General features: G+C 41.1%; 1 protein-coding gene across 1 annotated transcript in view; it reads left to right on the top strand.

Moving 5' to 3' along the window:
• Nucleotides 1–22,025, top strand: part of DIS3L2 (DIS3 like 3'-5' exoribonuclease 2) — a 373,116-nt gene that overhangs the window by 72,774 nt on the left and 278,317 nt on the right. Inside the window, exons 2-4 of the mRNA XM_077757924.1 lie at nt 10,426–10,574; nt 11,105–11,262; nt 19,394–19,447. Coding sequence (XP_077614050.1) covers nt 10,523–10,574; nt 11,105–11,262; nt 19,394–19,447 — 264 coding nt within the window. The 5' untranslated portion in view covers nt 10,426–10,522. The remainder of the gene's footprint in view (nt 1–10,425; nt 10,575–11,104; nt 11,263–19,393; nt 19,448–22,025) is intronic.

The following is a 22,025-nucleotide window of genomic DNA, read 5'->3' as shown; positions in this document are numbered from 1 at the left end:
TAACAGACTGAGCCACCCAGGTGCCACAGCACACCCTGAAATAATGTGTAGCCAAATATCTGGAAATTCTGTAATGCAGCCATGTTGACACATAAAATTAACCATTACAATAGATTAGATTACAGGGTTGTAGTGAGGAACCCTGAAGTGTTTTGAAAACGCACTTCATAAAATACCTCCTATATGAAATATGGATCAAAGAGAAGAAATTAGTGGTTGAGAGACCTGTTAAGAAATTATTGTAATCTTAGGGCTACACTGTTGGAGCAATCTGATTTCAGACAGTGCCAGTCAAGTTGGAAAGGAGAGAATCTGTTTAGGACACATTTTGAAGGCAGAAGTGATGGAATTTGGTAATAGAGTATTAGTAATGGGGTGAAAGAGATTAGATGACTACTGTTTGCTGCCCAGGGATGATATGATGTCATGAATCTGGATGTAGTAAGTATGCAGGAAGAAAATCTAGTTTGAGGAGAATAATAACGTGAATTAGAAACATGTTGCATTCGAAGTGCTTGCCAATATTAATGAGCAGGAAGTTGGAAAGTTAAAGAAGAGCTTTGGAGAGCAGGGCCAGAGATGTAGATTTAAAATTCTTTAATAGAGAAGTGAGATGAGGCTTAAGAATAGAATCTTACAAATGGCAGAAATTTGAGGGGTAAGTGAAAGAAGAAGAGTCAGCAAGAAAATCTGAGAACTGCAGAGAGAAAGGAGCCAGGAGACTGTGGTGTCTGGAAGGGTCAAGGGAGAAGAGCTTGTAGCCCAGGGGTATGGTCAGTCACATCCTGTTGTAGAGGGGCTAGGAAAAGTTAACTGAGAGTATGCAATTATTTTAGTAATGAAGCTTTTCCTTCTTAGAAATACTGACAGCCTTATTTCATTGTAGAGATGAGGACAAAAGTCATATTCCAAGGAGGTTTAAAAAGTATGTCATGGGGAAATAGAGTGATGAGTCTAGATCACGTTTTTAAACTGTGGCAGATGGGAGTGAGAGAAACGGAATGGTAGCTGGTAGCTGGAAGTGAATAGGAGGAGAACAGGGGTAGGCCCTTAGCTGGGCTCAGTGCTGCTGTGGAGGCAGCTATGGAGAGGACAGTGATTGTGGTAAAGTTCTTGAGTAGATGGATAAAAATAAGGGTGAAGAACACAAATTGAGGAGATTAGGTTGTAAACATGTAGGGGCCTTTCTAATTTTCATACAGGAAAAGAGGAAAGGATAGGTGAAATTAGGGAGAGTTTTCATCAGAGAGAAGAGTGAGTCCTATAGAAGGGAGTGGAGAATTTTAGGCATTGACTGAAAAAGAGAGAGTTAAGGGCGAGTTATGCCACTTGCAGTTATGACATAGAAAATAATTGGAAACTAGTCTCCTGACAACAGTTAGAAAAGTTGTCTTATGCCCATCACCAAAAAAAAAATCTGTTGAAGGTATTTGAGAGGTAGTAAGAGAATGAGGGGTGCCTGGGTAGCTCAGCCAGTTAAGTGTCCGACTTCAGCTCAGGTCATGATCTCTCACGAGGTTTGTGAGTTCAAGCCCCGTGTCAGGCTCTGTGCTGACAGCTCAGAGCCTGGAGCCTGCTTCTGATTCTGTGTCTCTCTCTCTTTCTGTTCCTCCCCTGCTCACACACACTCTCTCTCAAAAGTAAACAATAAAAAAAAGACATTCTTTAAAAAAAATAAGAGAGTGAATATATAGGAAGAATAAAGGTTTAGGGAGATAAGGCTGCTATTTGGGGTTGTCTCTTATGAATGCTTACTAGTTTTTAGAGGGATCAACTAAAAGACTAAGAAGCTGAAAAACTGAGCAATGCACTTGATATTCTCTTAGGGCTAGAGAGATAGGGTTTGGAATTCTGGCCCTGCTAATGTGAGGAATGTGTGGCCTTGGTGAACCACTCATAGTTGGTCTTGGGATCTTGAAGGGCTACAATCTGCAGGTAAGGAACTGGGTGTAGATAGACCCTCACAGAAACTGTATCTCCACTTTGAATACATTGAAACCCTGAGAGCAGATTGAGGTAATTTATTGTATTTGTCACAGGTGCTTTGCAGAAGCAAATGAAAATCTGTTTGGAAGATGGTAATATTATGTGAGGCCTCAAATTATCACGATAGAAATTTTGCAAATATAATGTTTAGACCATAGTAGAAAGCGCAAATGATGAAACAACATGAACAAAATCAAATAGAAGCAACAGAAGATAGTAGCAGATCCATTGGGGCCTCTGTTATTGGAGTTTTCAGGAGCAACTTTAATATAGTTATGCTTCCCTTGTTCACAGGTATAAAAGACAAGGTTTACCATTTTTAGCAGAGAGCTGGAAACTTAAATGAAAAAGGAAAACCTAAACTTGAAAGCATAATAATTGAAACTTAATGGGTAAGTTTCACAGACTCATTAGAGTCTGATAGAGTCTGAGTAGAGTCTGACAGAGCTGATAGAGAATTAGTGAAGTAGAAGAATTACTGAAAACATTGAAGGAGACATAGAAACACTGAAAGGTCAGAAGTGTGTAATTGGAGTTTCACACAAAGAGTTGAGAGAGAATGGGGCAGAAGGGATATGGGACAAGACTGGCTGAAATCTTTCCATAACTGATAAAAGCTATCAAATAATAGGTTATTGCTAAAACCAAGCAGGATTAAAAAAATCTGTATCTTAGCATATTGTCATAAACTGGTGGAAAACCAAAGATGAAGAGAAAAATTCCAAAAACTGCTGTAGCTGGGGAGAAGGAATAGTATACTGTCAAAGAATAAAAAAATTAGACTAATGGCTGACTTCTTAACAGAAACATTGAAGGCCAGAAGACGATGGAATGTTATCTTCAAATTACTGAGAGAATAACTGACAAACTAGAATTCTAAAACCTGTGGAATTTTCCTACAAGAATAAGGATAATATTCAAATGTTTCAGACCTGACAGGTACTTATATAAATGCTCAAAAGGGGCACTTGAGTGGCTGAGTCAGTTAATGGCTCAGGTCATGGTCTTGCAGTTCATGGGTTTAAGCCCTGTATTGGGCTCTGTGCTGACAGCTCAGAGCCTGGAACCTGCTTCAGATTCTGTGTCTCCCCCTCTCTCTCTGCCCCTCTCCTGCTCATGCTCTGTCTGTCTGTTTCTTTCTCTCTTTCACAAATGAATGAACACGAAAAAGAATTTTTAAATGCTCAAAAGACCCATGGCTTTTGGCTACCATACTAGACAGCACAGATATTGAAAATTTCCATAATTTCAGAAAGGACGGCACTGCTTTTTTGTATTAAGAAAATCACAAGGATATTTTGAACAACATTCTTTCCCCTCACAAAGGGAAATTTAGATGAAATTGATACATTTCTAGAAAGATACAAATTACTAAGATTGAAGAAATTTAAAAATCCAAATTCTTCTTCTTTTTTTTTTTTTAAATGTTTTATTTATTTCTAGGAGAGAGAGAGAGAGACAGCATGAGCAGGGGAGGGTCAGAGAGAGAGGGAGTCACAGACTCTGAAACAGGCTCCAGGCTCAGAGCTGGCAGTCAGCACAGAGCCCGATGCGGGGCTCGAACCCACGAACCTCGAGATCATGACCTAAGCGAAAGTCGGACGCTTAACCGACTAAGCCACCCAGGCGCCCCTAAAAATCCAAATTATTCTATGTGTTAAGACAGTATTTTTTCTTATGATATCTTTTTTAACCTTTGGTATCAGGGATAATACTGTCCTCAAAGAATGAGCTGGGAAATATTTTCTTTGTTTTCTAGAAGAGTTTGTAATAAAGAAATACTATTATTTTTACTTTCAGTGTTTGGTAGAATTTGCCTGAGCTTCTTTATTGGAAGATTTAAAATTACTAATTCAATTTCTTGTATGTATGTTTAAGTTTTCTATTTTTTCTTAGGTCAGCTCTTGTAATTTGTGTCTTTCTAGGAATTTGTCCATTTCATCTCAGTTACCTAGTTGGCCTAAGTTTGTTTATTGTATTTCCTTAAAATCCTTTTCTATAAGATTGGTAGAGAGGTCCCCTCTTTCACTCCTGTTTTGTGGTCAACCTGTAGAGGTGGAATGGACCCCTTCCCAATTAGTAGGATGTTTATTGATTGCACCCTATATAACAGAATTTGAGAGAAAACTTACTCACCTAAGAGATTCCTAGGCAGAGTTGGGTACATATAGACATGTCTGGCATGGCTTGAGTGAGGCAGGAGTGGGTTAGTCCTTTATAATTTTGGCTCTATAGAGAAGTTCCTGTGTGTAGACTAGGATTTGTGAAATTCGAAATTCCCCCTGGGGTCAAAGTTTGGAGGGGGACATGAACTGTCTTATCAAGCTGTACAAATGTGTCAGAGGGGAAAGAGGAGGTAAGGCTTAAAAGAAGTCAATAGTCAAACATCAACAAATGGAGCCAGGCTCTTTATCACAAGTCTTTAAGTTGGATTTTGTAAAAATAATTTTACTTCATATTTCTTTTCTTCCTTTCTTCATATTGGATCATCATGATTGATCATTTTTATTTTCGGTTTTTTTGATTCTTTTTATGCCAACTTAAATCTGCTATTGAACCCTCCTAGTGAATTTTTTATTTCAGTCTTTCAACTTGGAATTTCTTTTTTTAAAAAAACAATTTACATCCATTGATATCTTCTACTTGATGAGTCACTGTCATCATACTTTGTGTTTTTGTTTTTTTTTTTTTTAGTTCCTTGAACATCTTTATAATCTATGCTGTGAGGTTTCTGTTGCCTAAGTCTGAAATCTAGGATCCCTTACAGACATTTTTTTATTGAAACTGTCTGTCTCCCTTTTCCATTTTTTGCCTGTTAAAATTTTTTTTATTGAAACCTGGACATTTTTGATAATATATTCTGCACTCTGATTCCTTTCCCCCCAGGGCTGGTTGTTCTCTATGCTTAATGACTGACCAGAACTCATTCTTTGCAGTCTGCGTCTCCCGCAGTAGGTGGCTGCTCACATCTCTCCTAGTGCATCCTTTCTTGTTTTTTTTTTTTTTTAATTTTTTGATGTTTCTTACTTATTTCTGTGTGAGAGAGAGAGAGACAGCATGAACAGGGGAGGGTCAGAGAGAGAGGGAGATGCAGAATCTGAAACAGGCTCCAGGCTCTGAGCTAGCCGTTTGCACAGAGCCCGACGCGGGACTCGAACCCACGAACCGTGAGATCATGACCTGAGCCAAAGTTGGACGCTTAACCGACTGAGCCACCCAGGCCCCCGCTTCCTTTCTTGTTTTTAAGTCTGACTTTCTTGCTGTTGCCCTGGCGTCAGGATATCTTAATGGTCAGCCTATGATTGCTCAGAGGTTGTGTTTAAATTCTCTGAAACAGTGAGGCCCCATCCTTTGCTGGTGGTTCTCAAGAGACTTGGGGGAATACATTCAAAGTTCAGGCAGTTTACAAGTCAGTCCGGGATTTTGCTTTCTGCATTTGCAAGGTTCACATTCATCTAGGGATCACTTGCCCTTTAATTTCTTTCCTGCATGTTTAAAGTCCTGTGCATGCACATAGCAGGAAAAAGGAGATTTTTGTCAAGGCCTACTTTGATCGTCTCATTTCTAATTCTCCCTGTTAAATTTCTGGTTGGTTTCCTGATCTGTTGCTTGCCCTAACTAGTGTTGCAAATTCAGGCTAGTTGTGATATTGGCCTCCCTGATTTTTTGTGTGCCTGGAATCATTATTGTTTTTGAAAATGCCCCTGGGCATGGAATTATTCTTGCTGTGCTCAGTGAAGTTTAGCTACCTCTGGCTAAGCTCGGCTGCCAGTCTCCACAGCTCTCTCTGCCCTGATGGGACTTCCATACCAAGGGGTTGGGAATAGGTGGGGATGGTGGGAACTCCAGGTTAAACCACCACACACTTCCCTTGTTCTTACCGAGATTCAGTAGATTTTCTTGAATAAACACTTCTTAAGTTTTTTGTATGTCTTTGGCCAATATCCAGATCCTTCAGTAGTTGGTTTTGATAATTTTACTTGCTTTTATTGTTATTTTTTGTTCTGGGGATAATATTTGTCTCATTCCTTATTCAGCCTTTCTGGGCATTATTTCCCCTGCTTTCTCTCTCTTTGCCTCTGTCCCTGTTTGTCTCATTTTTAAACACTTAAGTTTTATTCAAACTGAATTTTATTTCAGAACATGTTGTAAGGTAGCACTGTATTGGCAATTTGGGTACTAGTGTCTTCATGCAACTTGTTGATTATTTCGTGTATTTCCCAGTTATTTGCAATGTAAATTGTTTATTTCTCTAATTTCAGTGAAACTTATTTTAAATTTATTATTATTTTTTGCTTTATTCCATCAATAATGTTCTCTTTCCTTTGTTTTTACCATGTCTCGCTTTCTGTTGGCTCTATCTCAGCTTCTGAATAGGCTGAACCTTTTCTCTCTTTAAACTTTAATTGTATCTCCTTGGCTTTCCTTGATTGCCCAGGTTCATGGATTTCATCTGCTCTCGCTCATCAGTCCTGAGATATAGGGTAAGGCAAGTATGATGCCCAGGCACAAACATTTCAGGAGTCTCTCTCGAAGTCCTGCAGGTACAGGGTTGGTACTTGCATGACTTTTCTTTTATGAATTTTGCATCCTAGGTACCTGGCTTGCCTCACCCTAGTCCTGACTCCCACTACTTAAATTTCTTATTAGTGTATATTCATTGCAAGTTGGTTTCTGTTCCACATAGGCTTCATTTATTTAAATTTTGGGCACCTGTTCTGTATTGTGCATTGTGCTAGGTTTGGGGAATATGTAGGGTCTCAAGACACCCCTTCTTTCACCCAGGTGATTTCTTCAGATTTACTTGTTCTCAAGTCTAGTGCCTTTTTCTCCATTCCTCTTCATTCCTGCCTTTTTGTTCCATGTGACATTATTGACCATTACTGCCTATTCATCCTACCGTCTGCTCAACTCTTCAGAATGTGCAGCTATTGCCATGATAAGACACCCTCTCAAGAAACCAGTGGGCCTTTGGGCAGTACATCAAGTGTCCCTCATTCTGAAAGCTGGTGAGGATTTGAAATTGACTTGTGCTTTCAATGTGTTAAGGTAGGGGTGCCCAGGATTTCTCTTGGGTAAATGGACTTTTATACCCATGTTGCTGGGAAGGTTGCTTGTTCATTCATCTTCTGCTTAGTATCTTCTCTATTTGGAATCTTTCCATCTCCTTCCAGTCCTTTGATCAAATCAAAGCTTGCCTTTGATTCTCTGCCCAGCTATCTGGCTTTCTCTTGCCAACCTGAAACTCTTGTTTCCTGGGTCCTGTGTTCTTTTCCTATTATTATTATTTTTAAGTAGGCTTTGGGCCCAGTGCAGAGCCCAAAGTGGGGCTTGAACTTACGACCCTGAGATCATGAGTTGGACAGTTAACCAACTGAACCACTCAGGCACCCCATCTTTTCCTATTCTTTGCTCACTCTTTAGTGTAATTTCCCTAAANATGATCTCACTGCTAATTCATGAAAATAAACTCATCCACTCATTTAAGGAGTGCATAATAAGCACATATTCTAAATCCCAGGTAACATGGGAGTCAGTAGGGTTATAGCAATGAACCCAACCGAACATTCCTTGTCCTCTTGAACTAGAGAGACAAGCTAGGTATACATCACAACAACCAGGATGTTTGCTGTGAAGGAAAGTTACAGATGTAGCTGACCTTGGGACATTTGAGTTGAGATCTCTGTCTTCATTTCACCCAGTTGACAGTAACTTCCCTTAATTTTGAGCTCTTGCCTGCATCAGGACTTGAGTTTTTGTACCCCATTTTTAATTCTGGCTTTTGCTTTTGTGTTGTCTTTTTCCTTCTTGCAGCTTGCCCCCAGCCCTTCTTCACCTTACCCAAGGCTGCCATGAATCGTATTCTTAGTAGTGGTTGCAAACCGAGATCGTTAACTTGTTCTCCTTTGGAAGTTATTTTCTCCCTTGTTTTCTTAACATTTGACTCTGTTGGTTCTTTTCCTACATCTTTGTTAGCTTTTTGGTTATATATTTCTGCTTCTTAGTTATATTTTCTACTTCTTATTCTTTGCATTTCCTAAAAGTTGCCCTAACCCAGATTTTGTCCTGGGCCCCTTCTGGTACCAGTTTACCCTTTCTTGGCCATCTTGTCCATTCTAGAAACTCTGGGTTACCATTTTTATGCAAATAGATGACCAATTTATCTAAGTTATGCTCTAATTTTCCAAGTATTTGGGGTAGGGGTATATACATAGAGGTACATATTTCCATGTGTATAGGTATACATGGAGGCATGTCTTCATGTAGTGATATATAATACCCTAAGTAGAATTCATTATCTTCTTTAACTTAGTGACATTATGATTTCCTGGTCTCCTTGCTCGAAATCTCGAACAGTTGTCACCACTTTTGTGCTCCTGAGACTTCCATTCTGCCGGGTTGCTAAGCAGTGCCAGTTTGTCCTGGGTGATGCCGTGTCATGGGGTTCTTCTTTTTAGTGTGTGCTTGTTCAACTCTAGTTCAGGCCTTCCTTCCTTTCTCCCGAGTCTGTTCTGGTTCTTTCCTAAGGTGCAGCTGCTGCTATCTTTCCTAGCCCAAGAAGACTCTGAATCTTGTGCTGGGTTCATTTTTCCTGAAACACAATTCTGATCTGTTGTTCTTCTCTTCTGATCATCCATGCTTCAGAAATTCCCTACCGCCTTTGAAAAGGGCTGCTTTTCTAAACCTTCCAACTTGTTTTATTTTCCTTGCCACTGTCTCCCTTCATATAGATTGGATTCTACCCACTTGGAATTAATGTTGTAAGAAATGCTTGTGTTTTCCTGTTTGTGTCTCTATTTTGCTTCCTTTTGCCAGCAGCATGCTTTTCTCACATTCTCGGTTCTTAAGACCTTAACATCTTCTCTGAAGCTCTCTGATTTCCTGACTTGGAGATACTTTGCTTCGTCCATCATACAATATTTACCCATACTTAAAAAAATGTAGTGCTTATCATTTCCCAACTTGTATTATTTCAATATGATTTTGATAAATCTAATTAGCTTTTGTATTCTTCACTGTGCCTAGTACAGTACATTGCAGAAGTATTTGTTGAATTGATGAGTGGATGAATGCATTCTGAATTAAACCATCAGACAGTCTGGCCTCCTTTGTGTGTCCTTCCCATTACCTTGTTGTTTATCTAAGACCATCTGCTTCTCTCCCTTTTGTAATTTTTTTTACTTTATCCTTGAATCTCTTCATGTATTGCTAAGTGGCCTATTACCCTTTGTAGCTTCTCTTTTCCTGAGTTAGTATTACTTTCACTTTAAAGAAAAATTAGGTCATTTCAGTGAAGGATGTGTGTGGGAAATTTACAGGAAATGGAAGCTAGTGTTGAGAATGACATCTTGATCCATTTTATGGGAAAGAAGCCTACCCACCAGGATTTTGGAAATTTGCAAGTAAAGGCTTAAATCTCTGGGCTGGTGGCCAGCTGAGAGGAGAAAGTAGAAGTTGTGATGATGTGTTCAGTATCCAGGTGGAAGGCCAGGGGCCAGCTCCAGGGCCCTGGATTCCAGTCCACTGATCCAAGCAGCTGCCTTATATTCCTCAGAAGCAGCTGCCTGAGCTTTTGGTCAGATGATTGGTTTGAAGTGATGTCAGGTAAGAGTAAGGAAATAGATGTCTAACTACAGTATTGCCATTTTTTGAAAGCCAGTGAACCACCTGGGGTCCCTTGGATAGTTTTGGATATCCTGTTGTGGTAGTGAATTTGGGTTTTTGCTGATGAATTCCAGAGAATATTTACTTGGTTTCATAAAGGAACGTCATTTGTCCAATAGTAAGTGCTTAGGAAATGCTGCATCTTTTGAGCCCTAGTTTAGTACCTGTTTCATTATAGCCTTAAGACTCCTAGATTTTTATACGTGTTTCTTCAAAATTATATTCCCTCCTGCTCTTGTCCATTTCAAAAGCTGAAAGGAACTGCAGAACTCTTTTTTTTTAAATTTTAAAAATGTTTATTTATTTTTGAGAGAGAGAGAAAGAGAGGGCACGCACGTGCACGCATGCAAGTGAGGGAGGGGCAGAGAGAGAGAGAGGGAGACACAGACTCTGAAGCAGGCTCCAGGCTCTGTGCTGTCAGCACAGAGCTGGACGCGGGGCTTGAACTCCCTGACCCTGAGATCATGACCTGAGCCGAAGTCAGATGCTTGACCGACTGAGCCACCCAGGCGCCCCGGAACTGCAGAACTTTTTAATTTTTGCCTCATTGCCCTGCGTGTGGAGGTTTTCAGTTGAAGTGGCCCTAACAAGCAGTTACCCTGAGAAGAAACTCAGGACAGATGGTGTGGTTGTCCCACTGCCTAGGAGAAAGTGAAACCTGGACCCAGGAGGGGTCCCACATTGTTTTTAATGATTCATGTACTAAATGTCCGAGAGCACAGAGGAGGTCCCAGGTTAATTGCTCTTTAGCCACCCGTGTCTCTTTGCTTTCAGCTAGTGGCACCTGAGCTACTCAAGACTGGAAGAACTCTGAGCTGAGCAGTGGAGGGCCCCCTGGATCTGCAGAGAAGAGGCGACCTTGGAACCAGTAATGAGCCATCCTGACTGCAGGCTGAACCTCCGGTCCCTGGGGACTCCCAGAGGTAGCAGAAGGAAGATGGAGTCTACTCTAGCAACTGGGGCCCTGAAATAAAATACAAATGGAATGGAATGCAGGGTGGGGCTCAGGCCTGAGGGGGACTATAATTCTTTTGGTGACTTGTTAAATATTCTTTTGTCTTATTTATTCTCGAATTAAGTGTGGTTTCTTGTTGTCTTAATTTATTGTTGTATTGAGTAAGGCTGTTCACAGTTTCCTCCAGAAAAGTGACAATCTCTTAGGAATTCCTATTTTAAAAAAGTTTGTGTCTATAAACAGCAAAGCATATTGAGCCCATTATTCAGATTATGTTCCATGCACGTTGTAGTGCTGACTTATAACTCAAGTCTCATCTGTGTACATTTTACTCATGTTTCCTAATCCGTTCATTCTTTTTTTTACTGTTGGAAATCATTATCAGAGCATTTCATTCTTTTTATTGGTCTTCTAAATAAAAAGGTAAAATATCTCCACTTTTAAAAATACAGAGATGTTTCATTGAGGAAAGAGTTGACTGCTGCCTCATGTTTCTAGGTGTGTCCTCTGTGGTTGGCCCACATGGTGTTGGTGCTTCGCCAGGTGACAAAAAGGCAAAGAACAAGTCCGTACGAGGGAAGAAAAAGAGCATATTTGAAACCTACATGTCCAAGGAGGATGTTTCAGAAGGCTTGAAGAGAGGAACACTTATCCAGGTGCTTAAAACGTACTAGCTGGCTGTTCCTTGACTATGTGGAATCACAAGTCATCTATTACTCATTAAACTGTTTATTATTCTGCATTGTGTGTTTGAGGGAAATGATGAGCTCGCAGGTACAGGACTTCCCCTTCTTACCCCTACAGGGCAGTTAGAGGTGGTCAGCTTCACAAGACAGACAGAGTGCTCTGAGATCTGAGTGGAAGGGGCCGTTACTTCCAGTTAGGGCTGTCTAGGAATATTTTATTGGAAGGGATATATATTTGGGCCAGGCCATGAAGTGATGCAGTTTGAATAAATGAAGATAAAGAGAAAGCACTTTATAGACGGAGAGATCAGTGTGAGCCACTCAGACAGAAGTGGCAAATAGGGTTGGGCTCCAAGAAACATTGGTAGTTCGGTTTGCTTGGAGCACATGCATGCTAAATGTTGGAGAATAGGGTTGAAAAGGATATGGTAAACAGCAGCAGACAATATTTGTTGAGTGCTTTGTAGTTTACAAAATACTTTTACAAACTGGTTCAGTGGTTTGGCTCAGCAAATGTTTGTTGAGCCCACATTGCGGGCCTTGAACAGTTCATAGTTAGGAGTGTGCCTCATGGGTACGCTCGAGATGAAAGCGGATGAGACTGTCTTTCTGTTCTTTGAGCACCTGGTCCAGGGTGGACAGGCAATCATGTGAACGGATGATTTGGGGATAAATGGTAAGTGCTCAAATAAAAGTGTTACCAAGGTGTATGGAAGGATGTTAGGGGGAAACTGGGAGACTGTAGGAGGTGACTTCTTGATGGATTTTGAATGATGACTAGTTTGGGCCTATTGTGTGAGTGATCTGTGTGTTGGAAGGAGGTATGGAGAGGCAGGGGCATTGATGAAAACATGAACTTGTGAATCAGTATGGAATAAAGCAGCTTAGGTCTCCTTAGGCATGAAATATGAGGCAGGAAATAGGTAAGATGGAGAGGGAGGCAGGACCACATATTTGAATGAAGTCTATTTTATAAGTTTTGGATTGGTACAGAGGTACTGCGTTGTGTTACCCGGCTCACTTGAAAATGTTGATTGTGTTCCATTTTCTCTCATTCTGAGAGCCCACCTTCTACATTTGTGGCTTTGGCTGAAGATCCAGCCAATGAACAGATACTATCATCTTCTTTTCCTTTTTAATCACCTTTTCTCTTTCTTATTTATCTGTATTCAAGTGCATATAAGATTATCATAGACTCTTTTTTTCATCATAGCCTTTTGAATCCATTCTCCCCACCCCTAGCCCCAGTTATCTACCCCTTGTTCATGCCTTATACTCCAGCCTCTGGCTACCACCTATCTGTATCTCTGAGCTTATTTGTTTATTTATTTTCAAGATTCCACATATAAGGGACCATACCGTATTTGTCTTTATCTGACCTGTTTCACTTAGCATAATGTCTTTGAGGTCTATTCATGTGGTCACAAATGGCAAGATATCAACCTTTTTCCTAATTGCTGAGTGATATGCAGTGTGTGTGTGTGTGTGTGTGTGTGTGTGTGTATCCACCACAATTTCTTTGTCCATTCATCCATCAGTGGACACTTAGGTTGTTTTCATAGCTTGTCTGTTGTAAATAATGCTGTAGTGAACATGGGGTGTGCTTATCTTTTGGAGCATTTTCGTTGACTCTTGAATGGAAAATTTTTTAACAAATGATCTCTATGATTTTAGAGGTATTATTGACCTTTTGTTGTAAACTTCCCTTGGATTTCTTTGACAAGGCCTCTCAGAGTTGAAGCTGCGTTTGGACATTTGTCCATTCATAATCCATTCATTTGCTGTTTATTGTTCAATCCACATACTGAACTCTATGTTATCTACAAGTTTCTTGGCCTTCATCTTGTTTCATATACGAAGACTCTTTGTGCCTTTTCTCATTTTCACCTCCTGCCATTCTCCTCCAGGTACATGTGGCTCTATTTACCCTGATCTTTAAGACTTTTCCTGTAAAAACTCTGCTCTTTGTTTTTTCTGTGACCCTGTACACATTGTTCCTAGTGCTTGGAATGAATGCTTCTTCCATTATCTTGATGTAATTGTACTTGACCTTTAAGTCCCTACCTAAATGTTACCCCTTTGAGAAGCCTTATTTTAATTCTCCAAGCAGAATTGGCCATGACTATTTCCTGAAACTGACTTTGTTGTTTACCCTTTATTCTAAACTTATTATCATTTCTTGGTATTTATGTTTCCTCAAATAGGCCATTCATTTCCTTGTGGGTAGGGTTGTATCCTATTCCCACAAATTAGCCTGGTGCGTGGCAATTGACAGATGCATAATAAGTTTATATTGAGTAAATATTTATTTACTGAGGATAAAGTAAATAAAGGATCAAGGCACTGTCTTTTGAAGAAGAGTGAGGGAAACTCAGTTGTTATAACTTAGAAGAAAAATTGCTTATAATTTTGGTTATAGAATTTATAGAGATACGGTGAGGAAAATATTCTATAATGATATGGTTTTTGCTCCTTCCTATTAATTTTTCCTGTTGAAGCAATGCTTTGCTGATTTTAAAACAAAGCAAAAAGATGATCAATATAACAACTCTCTTTCCCAGGAGTTTGTAAATGATTCCTCCTGGCTTGTGACATCATGAGACTGTGCAGCCAGAACCTCCCTCCGCAGATGAGAACAGTTGTTCTTTGCAGATGGGAGAGGAATGGGTTCCAGATATGAGGTCACCGTGTGAAATATACAACACTGTAAATAAGATTTTCATAGGCAGGGAAACAGTCCATCTGCTTTCTGATACGAGGTTAATGCATGCCGGCCTTGATGGTAAGATAAAAAGCTAGACAAGAAAAGCTGTTTGAATGCTGTTGGAGAAAATTAAACTTATTAGATATACTTGTAAGTATTTGTTAACTTTTGTATTCAAATTTAAGTATATCGTGACATCCCTTTTTTTCTTCCTATCCAGAGAAGAAACTTTTTTTTTTTAATGTTTTATTTATTTCTAGGAGAGAGAGAGAGAGAGACAGCGTGAGCAGGGGAGGGTCAGAGAGAGAGGGAGACACAGACTCTGTAACAGGCTCCAGGCTCTGAGCTGGCTGTCAGCACAGAGCCCAACGCGGGGCTCGAACCCACGAACCGCGAGATCATGACCTAAGTGAAAGTCGGACGCTTAACCGACTAAGCCACCCAGGCGCCCCAAGAGAAGAAACTTTTATTGAGCAATAATAGTGAGGAGATATTTTAAAATAGGAGTAGGATAATATTTTTATTTTGTTTTCAATACTTTGAACAATAATTTGACATTTCATTGGTGTTTTGCCCTATGTGAGGATGAGGAGTCCCCAGTGACCAAAGGAATCTCTTCTTTGTATTTGAACTGACCAGCAGTAACACATGATCATGTACATGTAGTTTTGAAAATTTGTTGTTATAAACAAGTTCTCATGTCATACATATGTCCTTTCTCCATAGGTATGGGAGTAGGAGATTATTATAGGAGATGTTGGGAGAAACGAGAGTATGGGATAGACAGGACTGGAGGGGACTTTGGTTTGGGATGATGACCAGAGTGACACTGGGTATGATGGTAGACTTGGCTGGTTTCCTGATCTCAAACGATGCTTAGGCTGTAGGTGGTTCAGGTTGGTCCTCCAGAGCAGGCTGAGGCATGATGTCAGAATTCCCCCTAAAATAGAATATTGGTGTAAAGTTGTTATTGGACTTTGGAAGAATTCCTAGTCCAGGAAGAGAGGACAGGATGGGTTAGTTTCTAGGACCATCATTTGTTAAGAGTGAAATCAGCTGGAGAATGTTAGGGTATGAATTAAAAAAGAACAGAGGTGACATTACAATGGACTGACCAGTCATTTAGAAGGCACAGATGATCATAACATTACTTCCAGGGCTGGTGGGAGAGCTTCAACTCTGCAGACATTCATTAATGAGCTCATGTTTCTTGACTGCCTACTAAGTGCCAGGCATATACCAGTGAGTGAGATAGATCATTTATGGCGGGGAGACAGGCAAACACAGCTAAAGACATAAAGTGGATATTACAGCCTGTGCTGAGTACTACTAGGGAAGTAAGAAAGATAAGAAAGAAGAATTAGGGAGAGCCACTTTGTATGAGATGGTTAGGCCACTCTGAACAGGTGATTTCTGAGCTGAGATGTGTAGGGTGAAAATGGGCCAGCTATCAGGGAGACTAGGCAAAGAACATTGTAGACAGAAAGACCAGGTAGTGGAAAAATGGCAGGCAGAAAAAGGCTTGGTGTTTTTAAGGAATATGAAGGGAGCTGTTAGACGTAGCGAGCGAAGGAATTACGATATGGGAATAAGTCAGGCAGCTGCCACAGGTAGGTTGTACTGGAGAGTTGGATTTTATTAAAACTGAAGGATTTCAGTAGGGAGAGGGGATGATTTACCTTATACTTTAAAAACATCTCTATGGCATTTGTGAGGTGAACAGACTCGAGTGGGAGCTGGGCGGCCCTGTAGAAGGCCAGCAGAGTGAAGGGCATGAAAATACGGGTGGTGGCCGTGAGGATGATGGAGGAGTAGAGCCGGACCTGGTAGGATGCTGATGGCTTGAATGTGAAGCTGAAGCAAAAGGAGGAATAAGGCACAGTTCCTAAGCTTTGAATTGGGCAACTAGATGGACAGTTTGTCCCTTCATTGCGATTGGGAAGGCGAGGGGTTGGAATGTGGTGCCAGAGTGTTGGGGGAAGGGAGCAGGTGGCATAAATGAGTGGAGAGGCCCTGGTGATGACCGTGGCAAACAGAGAGGGAGTCTGAGGCAGTTACAAGCGAGGGCTCTGGAACCAGACTGGTTGGGCTTGGATGTGGTGTGCAGGTGGACGCCTCTCAGTACCTGGTGTTCTCATTTGTAGGAAGGAGGGCAGTGGTACCTACCTCATAGACTTGATTGGAGGATTAACTTAGTTGATAGATATAAAGTTCTTAAAACAGTATATAACATGTATAAGTGTTATTTGAGATATTTTTTGTGGCTATAGGAGAAACCTTTGTTATTCAACTCAGGTGGTTGCTGCCATGGAGGGTTAGCTGATTTTTCAAGGAAATGTGGAAATACATATTTATGTGTGAAATTCCTTTGCTTTACGTATTCTCAAACATCCTGTAAGCCAAATAAAACATTTTTTGTGATTGCCAAGTTAGGTTAGCCCAGTTGTGTGATTTTTTAAAAAAAATATTTTTATTTATTTCTAGGAGAGAGAGAGACAGCGTGAGCAGGGGAGGGTCAGAGAGAGAGGGAGACACAGACTCTGAAACAGACTCCAGGCTCTGAGCTGACAGCACAGAGCCCGACGCGGGGCTCGAACCCACGACCGCGAGATCATGACCCAAGCGAAAGTCAGACGCTTAACTGACTAAGCCACCCAGGCGCCCCTGTGTGATATTTTTTATACAGTAATATTCAGCCCCTTGGGTGCAGGCATGGAGAAGGCAGGTAGTTGGGGTGGACTGAGAGTGAGGACTTGCTAGTTGGATAGGAGAGGGAGAAGGGACCCAGGGCTCAGGATTTGCCAGGGCAGGAGATAATGAATGACAGGCCATGGCAACTAGGTGGCCAAGGAAGGGACTTAACACAGCGTGGAGACAAAATATGGTCAAGTCCATAGGTTGGAACTCTTAGTGAAGATAGGGAATTGTCGAAATGGGTTATTTACCTTAAGTGATGTGGAAGGGTAGAAGATTGTGATCAGAAAGTGTGATATTTGAGTTTTCATGTTTAGAGTTGGCATCATTAGCAATGATGCCAGGAGATGGCAGTGAACATGGGGGAGAGTGGGTAGGGTGGGTGGAGGAAAGGGTGGCTGGGGTGACTGACTAGCGCTGTCTGGTCAACCACATGGATGTGAAGTTCCATAAATGTTTATAGGAATGGGGGTACAGACCTACGAGTCAAAGCATTAGTGAATCAGGGATATGGTCAGAAGGTTTAAAGATGATAGCACTGAGGAAGTATATGTAGCAGGAGCTAATGATATGATCTTCAGAGGATCTTGGTTTTGATCAAGAATGGAGGAAAAAATAATTTTAAAGCTCAATGGGGAAGCAGGGGGTAAACATTCTTCTTCTGATCCATGAGATACATGGGATAGGAGAGATAAAATAGACTCCTTTTGAGAGCACATCAAGGGAAGTGATCATATCAGGGATAGCTAGGTTTCAGTTAAATCAAGGAGCACAGGAGCATTCAGAGAGAGATGGAGCATCGTAGGAGCCTCACTGACCAAGTGCCAGGCCTAGGAAAGGGTTAAGGAGGAAGATGAGTGATGAGGGGTTGGGTAAATTAGGTGATGGTCATAAAAATGTGGAAATGGAAGTCCTGGACTTTTGCAGGTGAGTAAGACAAAGACAAAAGTATTCTTTTGCTAGAAGAATAGCAATTGAGGGGGAAAAAACCCCAAAACAAACCTTTGATCAGAAAGCAATGCTTGGAATCAGAAAATGAGTCTTTAAAAAATTTAACTTCAGTGAATGGACTTTATTTAGGGTCTTCCCCTCATTAGACACTATACTTTATGAGGGCAAAGACTGTATTACTCTCCAGCATGTCCTCATCTCCTAGCACAATGCCTGTCATGCTAGTCTTCAGGAAATTTTGTTGAGCGAATGGTTGAAAATTTAGGATAAATGTAGTAAGCCTTTTATCTCCCTCCTCCAACAAGAAACAGCTGTTCTAGAAGTGAAATTGCAGTGACGTTTGTGAAAAGGAACTGGCCCCAGAGAGCTTTGCCCGCCTTGTCTCCTGCCCCCTCCATCTCTTATGCTGAACAGAGTTACAGCGTGGAGGGAAAAGAGTATTTGGCTTCTTAAGCACTCTTGCTTATGTGGTGTTCTTTGCCTGTATTTCCCTTCTGGTTTATCTGCGAGTTTTTCTCCTCTATCAACGACTGGGTCAGACACTGTCTCTGGATCCTTTCCTAATGCCCCCAGCTGAGAGTAAGCCATGCCCTTACTCAGGGTGTTCTTCATAGTTTACTTCAGAAACGGACTGAGCTTGGTCACCACACTCTCTCTGGTGTGTGTCTCCAGGTCTTGAACGTTGCCAGTATGCAATAACTCTTGAATTAAGTCCACTCAGGATGTTAACAATAGTATAAATTGTGACATGGGAATTTGTAAGTTAAACATTTAAACATGGTGCACCAGGGGAGGGAAGGACTATTTTCTACTCTATTTTATGCTCTCACTATTTGGTTAATTAATGTATCTTTGAGTCTTTCAACATTTTACGGGGAAATATTATTTAAAACACTTTCTCAAGACACCCTTGGAGTCTGGCTCTTAGGAAAATAACCGCCTCTCTCCATGCGTTCCAGTGGCCTTCAAATGCAGCTGGAACCTTGGGAGGGTTACAGCTTCCTGCAAGAGCCTAAAATACTGAACTGCTATTGAAGGCAGCCCCCACGTGCACCCCTGTGCGCAAATAGCAGCAGACCCTGATTTGGTGCTGGAATAACATGAAGTTGAAGGCAGACTGGGTGGCCTGGCTGTTGGAGCCAGGATTCCCATTTACATTAAAAGCTGGTTCTGGACCATTTTGAATTATTGACTCATTCGGCTCTGCAGAAGGGCCAGACTGAAAAAATATGCATCTGGTCTCTCAAGGCTAAGTATCCAGGTTGGAAGTCAACCTGTGTCACTTTGAAAGTTGTCAAAGAAACAAGCAAGCGTGGCAAGGTCTCCGTGAATAAAAAAGGCCATTATATAGTGAGACGTAATCCCCACATAACCTTGTTCGTAACCGACAGAGCCACCCAGGCACCCCATCCTTGTTCTTAAAGTAAAGGTTTCAGTGTGAAGACTAACGTCCGTCCCGTGCACATAAAATCCCTGCTCTGCCGCTCCCTGCCGGGCCTTGCTGCTTCTCCCCTCGGCCAGTTCACAGCAAGGTGCCCGCGTGAGCTTTCAGTTTTCGATGGAACCTTGTGTTCCACACATTGGTATAAATCACGTTTCACGCATTTAATGAATGGTTCTCAGATGCCTGAATCGTTTCCTAGATCGAGCTGTTTAATTCATTTAAAAACTTTTTATTGGAGAATAACATACCTATGGAAAAATTCTAAGTGTATAACTAGATTTTCACAGATTTTATTTTTTATTTTAAAGGGTGTATTGAGAATTAATCCAAAGAAGTTTCATGAAGCCTTCATTCCTTCCCCGGTAAGTTCAATGACTTTATAATAAACTTAACGTCACATTTAATTTTTTAGATGTGTTCGGAAACTGAAATATATTCTAACTAAAAAGTAGAGTAGTAAAACAAAATCAAGGATGGGCAAGGATTTGTTTCAAATTTAAATAAGCAAAATTGCCTTTGGCTAACAACCGCTTCTGCCAGTCTTAAACCCACACTGCAAGTAAAGGGGTGGCCTTTGTTGCTAGGGCTGCAGGGAGAAGCCGAACCCACACAGACACCCACCAGTGTTTGCAGTTGGACACCCTTGGTTCATGGCTTAAAAGGATTTATGGGTTTTTCTGCTGATTTAAGTTAATCTTTCCTAAACAAATATGCTATCTACTTTCGATCTGCTGCATGAGCTAATTTGCAAACATGTCCAAAAATAATGTGTAATGTTTTTTTTCTTTTTGGTCAGAGTTTCTCACTTCACTTTTATGCAAGTGATAGGACTTGGTATAAGGCTCTTCACCGCTGGGTCTTTTATACCCTTTCTTCCATTCATGACTCATTTTAACAGGCTCTCTCCTGTTAAGGGAAGTTCACTCTGACATGTAGTTAGCAGGAGGTCTCCGGATAAGGCTTGATTATACAAAGCTGGGAGAGCAAGACTCTCAAATTCCTGATGTGACTTTTCCAGTCTGCCATAAATAGATAGCCATAGAATTATAGATTTTTTAAAAGTTTATTTATTTTGTGTGTGTGTGTGAGAGAGAGAGAGAGTGAGTGTGTGTGTGTGTGTGTGAGAGAGAGAGAGAGAGAGAGAGAGAGAGCATGAGCTGGGTAGAGGGGAGGAGGGAGAGGAGAAACCCAAGCAGGCTCTGTGCTGTCAACGTGGAGCCGGATGCGGGGCTCAGTCCCATAAACCATGAGATCATGGCCTGAGCCAAATCAAGAGTTGGACGCTCAACCGACTGAGCCATTCAGGTACCCCCAATTATAGATGTTTAAATGGTGGAAGAGAGCATAGGAATAAATTTGAGCNTTATATATTATAATTATGTAATATTTACATATGTAATAATTACATAATTATAATATATAATATTTTGGTTAACATATTTCCATGATGTTAAATGACAAGTTTAGTGAGAATACAAGTTCAGTCATGTGCTTCACAGGTGGCAGTGGCATCACAGTAACTTTTAAGACCCATTCCCAAGCTGAGTTTAGTTCTTTTTTTTCTTGCCCTACAGAAGCCAAGGATTCATTTGTTTCTCAAGTTCATTCTTACCCCTTGGATTGGATAAAAAGTATCACTGGCATGTTACATTGTTCTCTCTGAATCCTATTCTGTTCCTGTGATGGAAAGTGCTATATATGCCAACCCTGGAACTTTGACTGTCTAACTGAGGGTCACCTTTGCCGTAGTAACTTAGCTGCGGCAGTAGGTTTACCATTCAGTGGAGACACTGTTTACGTGGTGTTAAGATTCCCAAGTTTGCTCATAAGATGAAAATCACATTCAGTAATCATAAAAATTACCGGTGAAATCTCTTAAGAATATATCATGTTGGAGACAGATAATCTCTCAGTAAGTCCATCATAACTAGCATATTCTCTACATTAGAAAGAGTGACCATTTATTCGTTGGCATACCAGTTGAAGGAGCTTGATTTTAATAGGGGCCCTGGTGTATGAAAACATGGGCTTTTAAGCATGAGAATCATACCCTGTGCAGTAAGGAGTTCATCCTGAGAGATACCTGGGAGCTGAGGAGATTATAAATCTCCCATCTCACTGAAGTGAAGCTGACTGCTTACTGAAGTTTGCTGTCATCAATTGGAATGTTAAGGGGAGCTACACAGAGTCTTTTGAAAATTTTACTGCTTATTTTCTTTCTTCTCTGAGTGCACAGTATTGAATTTCCCTGAGTTGGATCCCTGTTAGGCTGGTTCCTAAGAAATGCAGGGCCCAGAACAAGAGTACAAATGGAGGCATGCATACTTTATATTAAATATTTAAAAGTATAAATCAAACTAGCAAACTGTTAACTAAATACACTCATGACAAATTAAATATATTTCTTGCCAAATACACCTCTATGTACTTGGGTTCAAATGTAGAATTCTCAGACTCCTTAGAGCTCCATGCTGAAATGTGACTACATGGAGAGGGTCCCCCTCTGGCCTGCCCCTCTTCTCTTCCCAGTCCTGGCTCCCTGTCCCCTCTTTGCTGCCCACCCACCTCCCCCATCAGTGAAGGCCCTTGCGTGCACCTATGTGAGCATCTTATTATATCCCACGTGTCCAAATTCTGCCCACATGCCTTGGAAATACCTGCGCTTTAGTCACCTCTCAAGACCAGTGGGTGCCACAGGGGACTGTGGTAGGCCTTCGGGCAGACAGACCTGGGGAAGATGGCTGTGTATGCCCTGGAAGTGGACTTGGGGCTGATTACCCCAGGGATGCTCATCCATTTGGCCCTGAGAATTCCCTGCTTATGGGGAGGCATGTGACTGGAGAAGGGCCGGAGGAGAGGTCCTCTAAACCATGGGGCCTCGTTAGGTTCCTATAATTTCAATTCATATGACTTAAATTTGCAAATGATGTGTTCCCACAG

The sequence above is a fragment of the Crocuta crocuta genome, unplaced genomic scaffold (genome assembly GCF_008692635.1).
Source record: "Crocuta crocuta isolate KB4526 unplaced genomic scaffold, BGI_CrCroc_1.0 scaffold290, whole genome shotgun sequence".
Lineage (NCBI taxonomy): Eukaryota > Metazoa > Chordata > Mammalia > Carnivora > Hyaenidae > Crocuta > Crocuta crocuta.
This window is presented reverse-complemented; position numbering and strand designations above follow the sequence as displayed.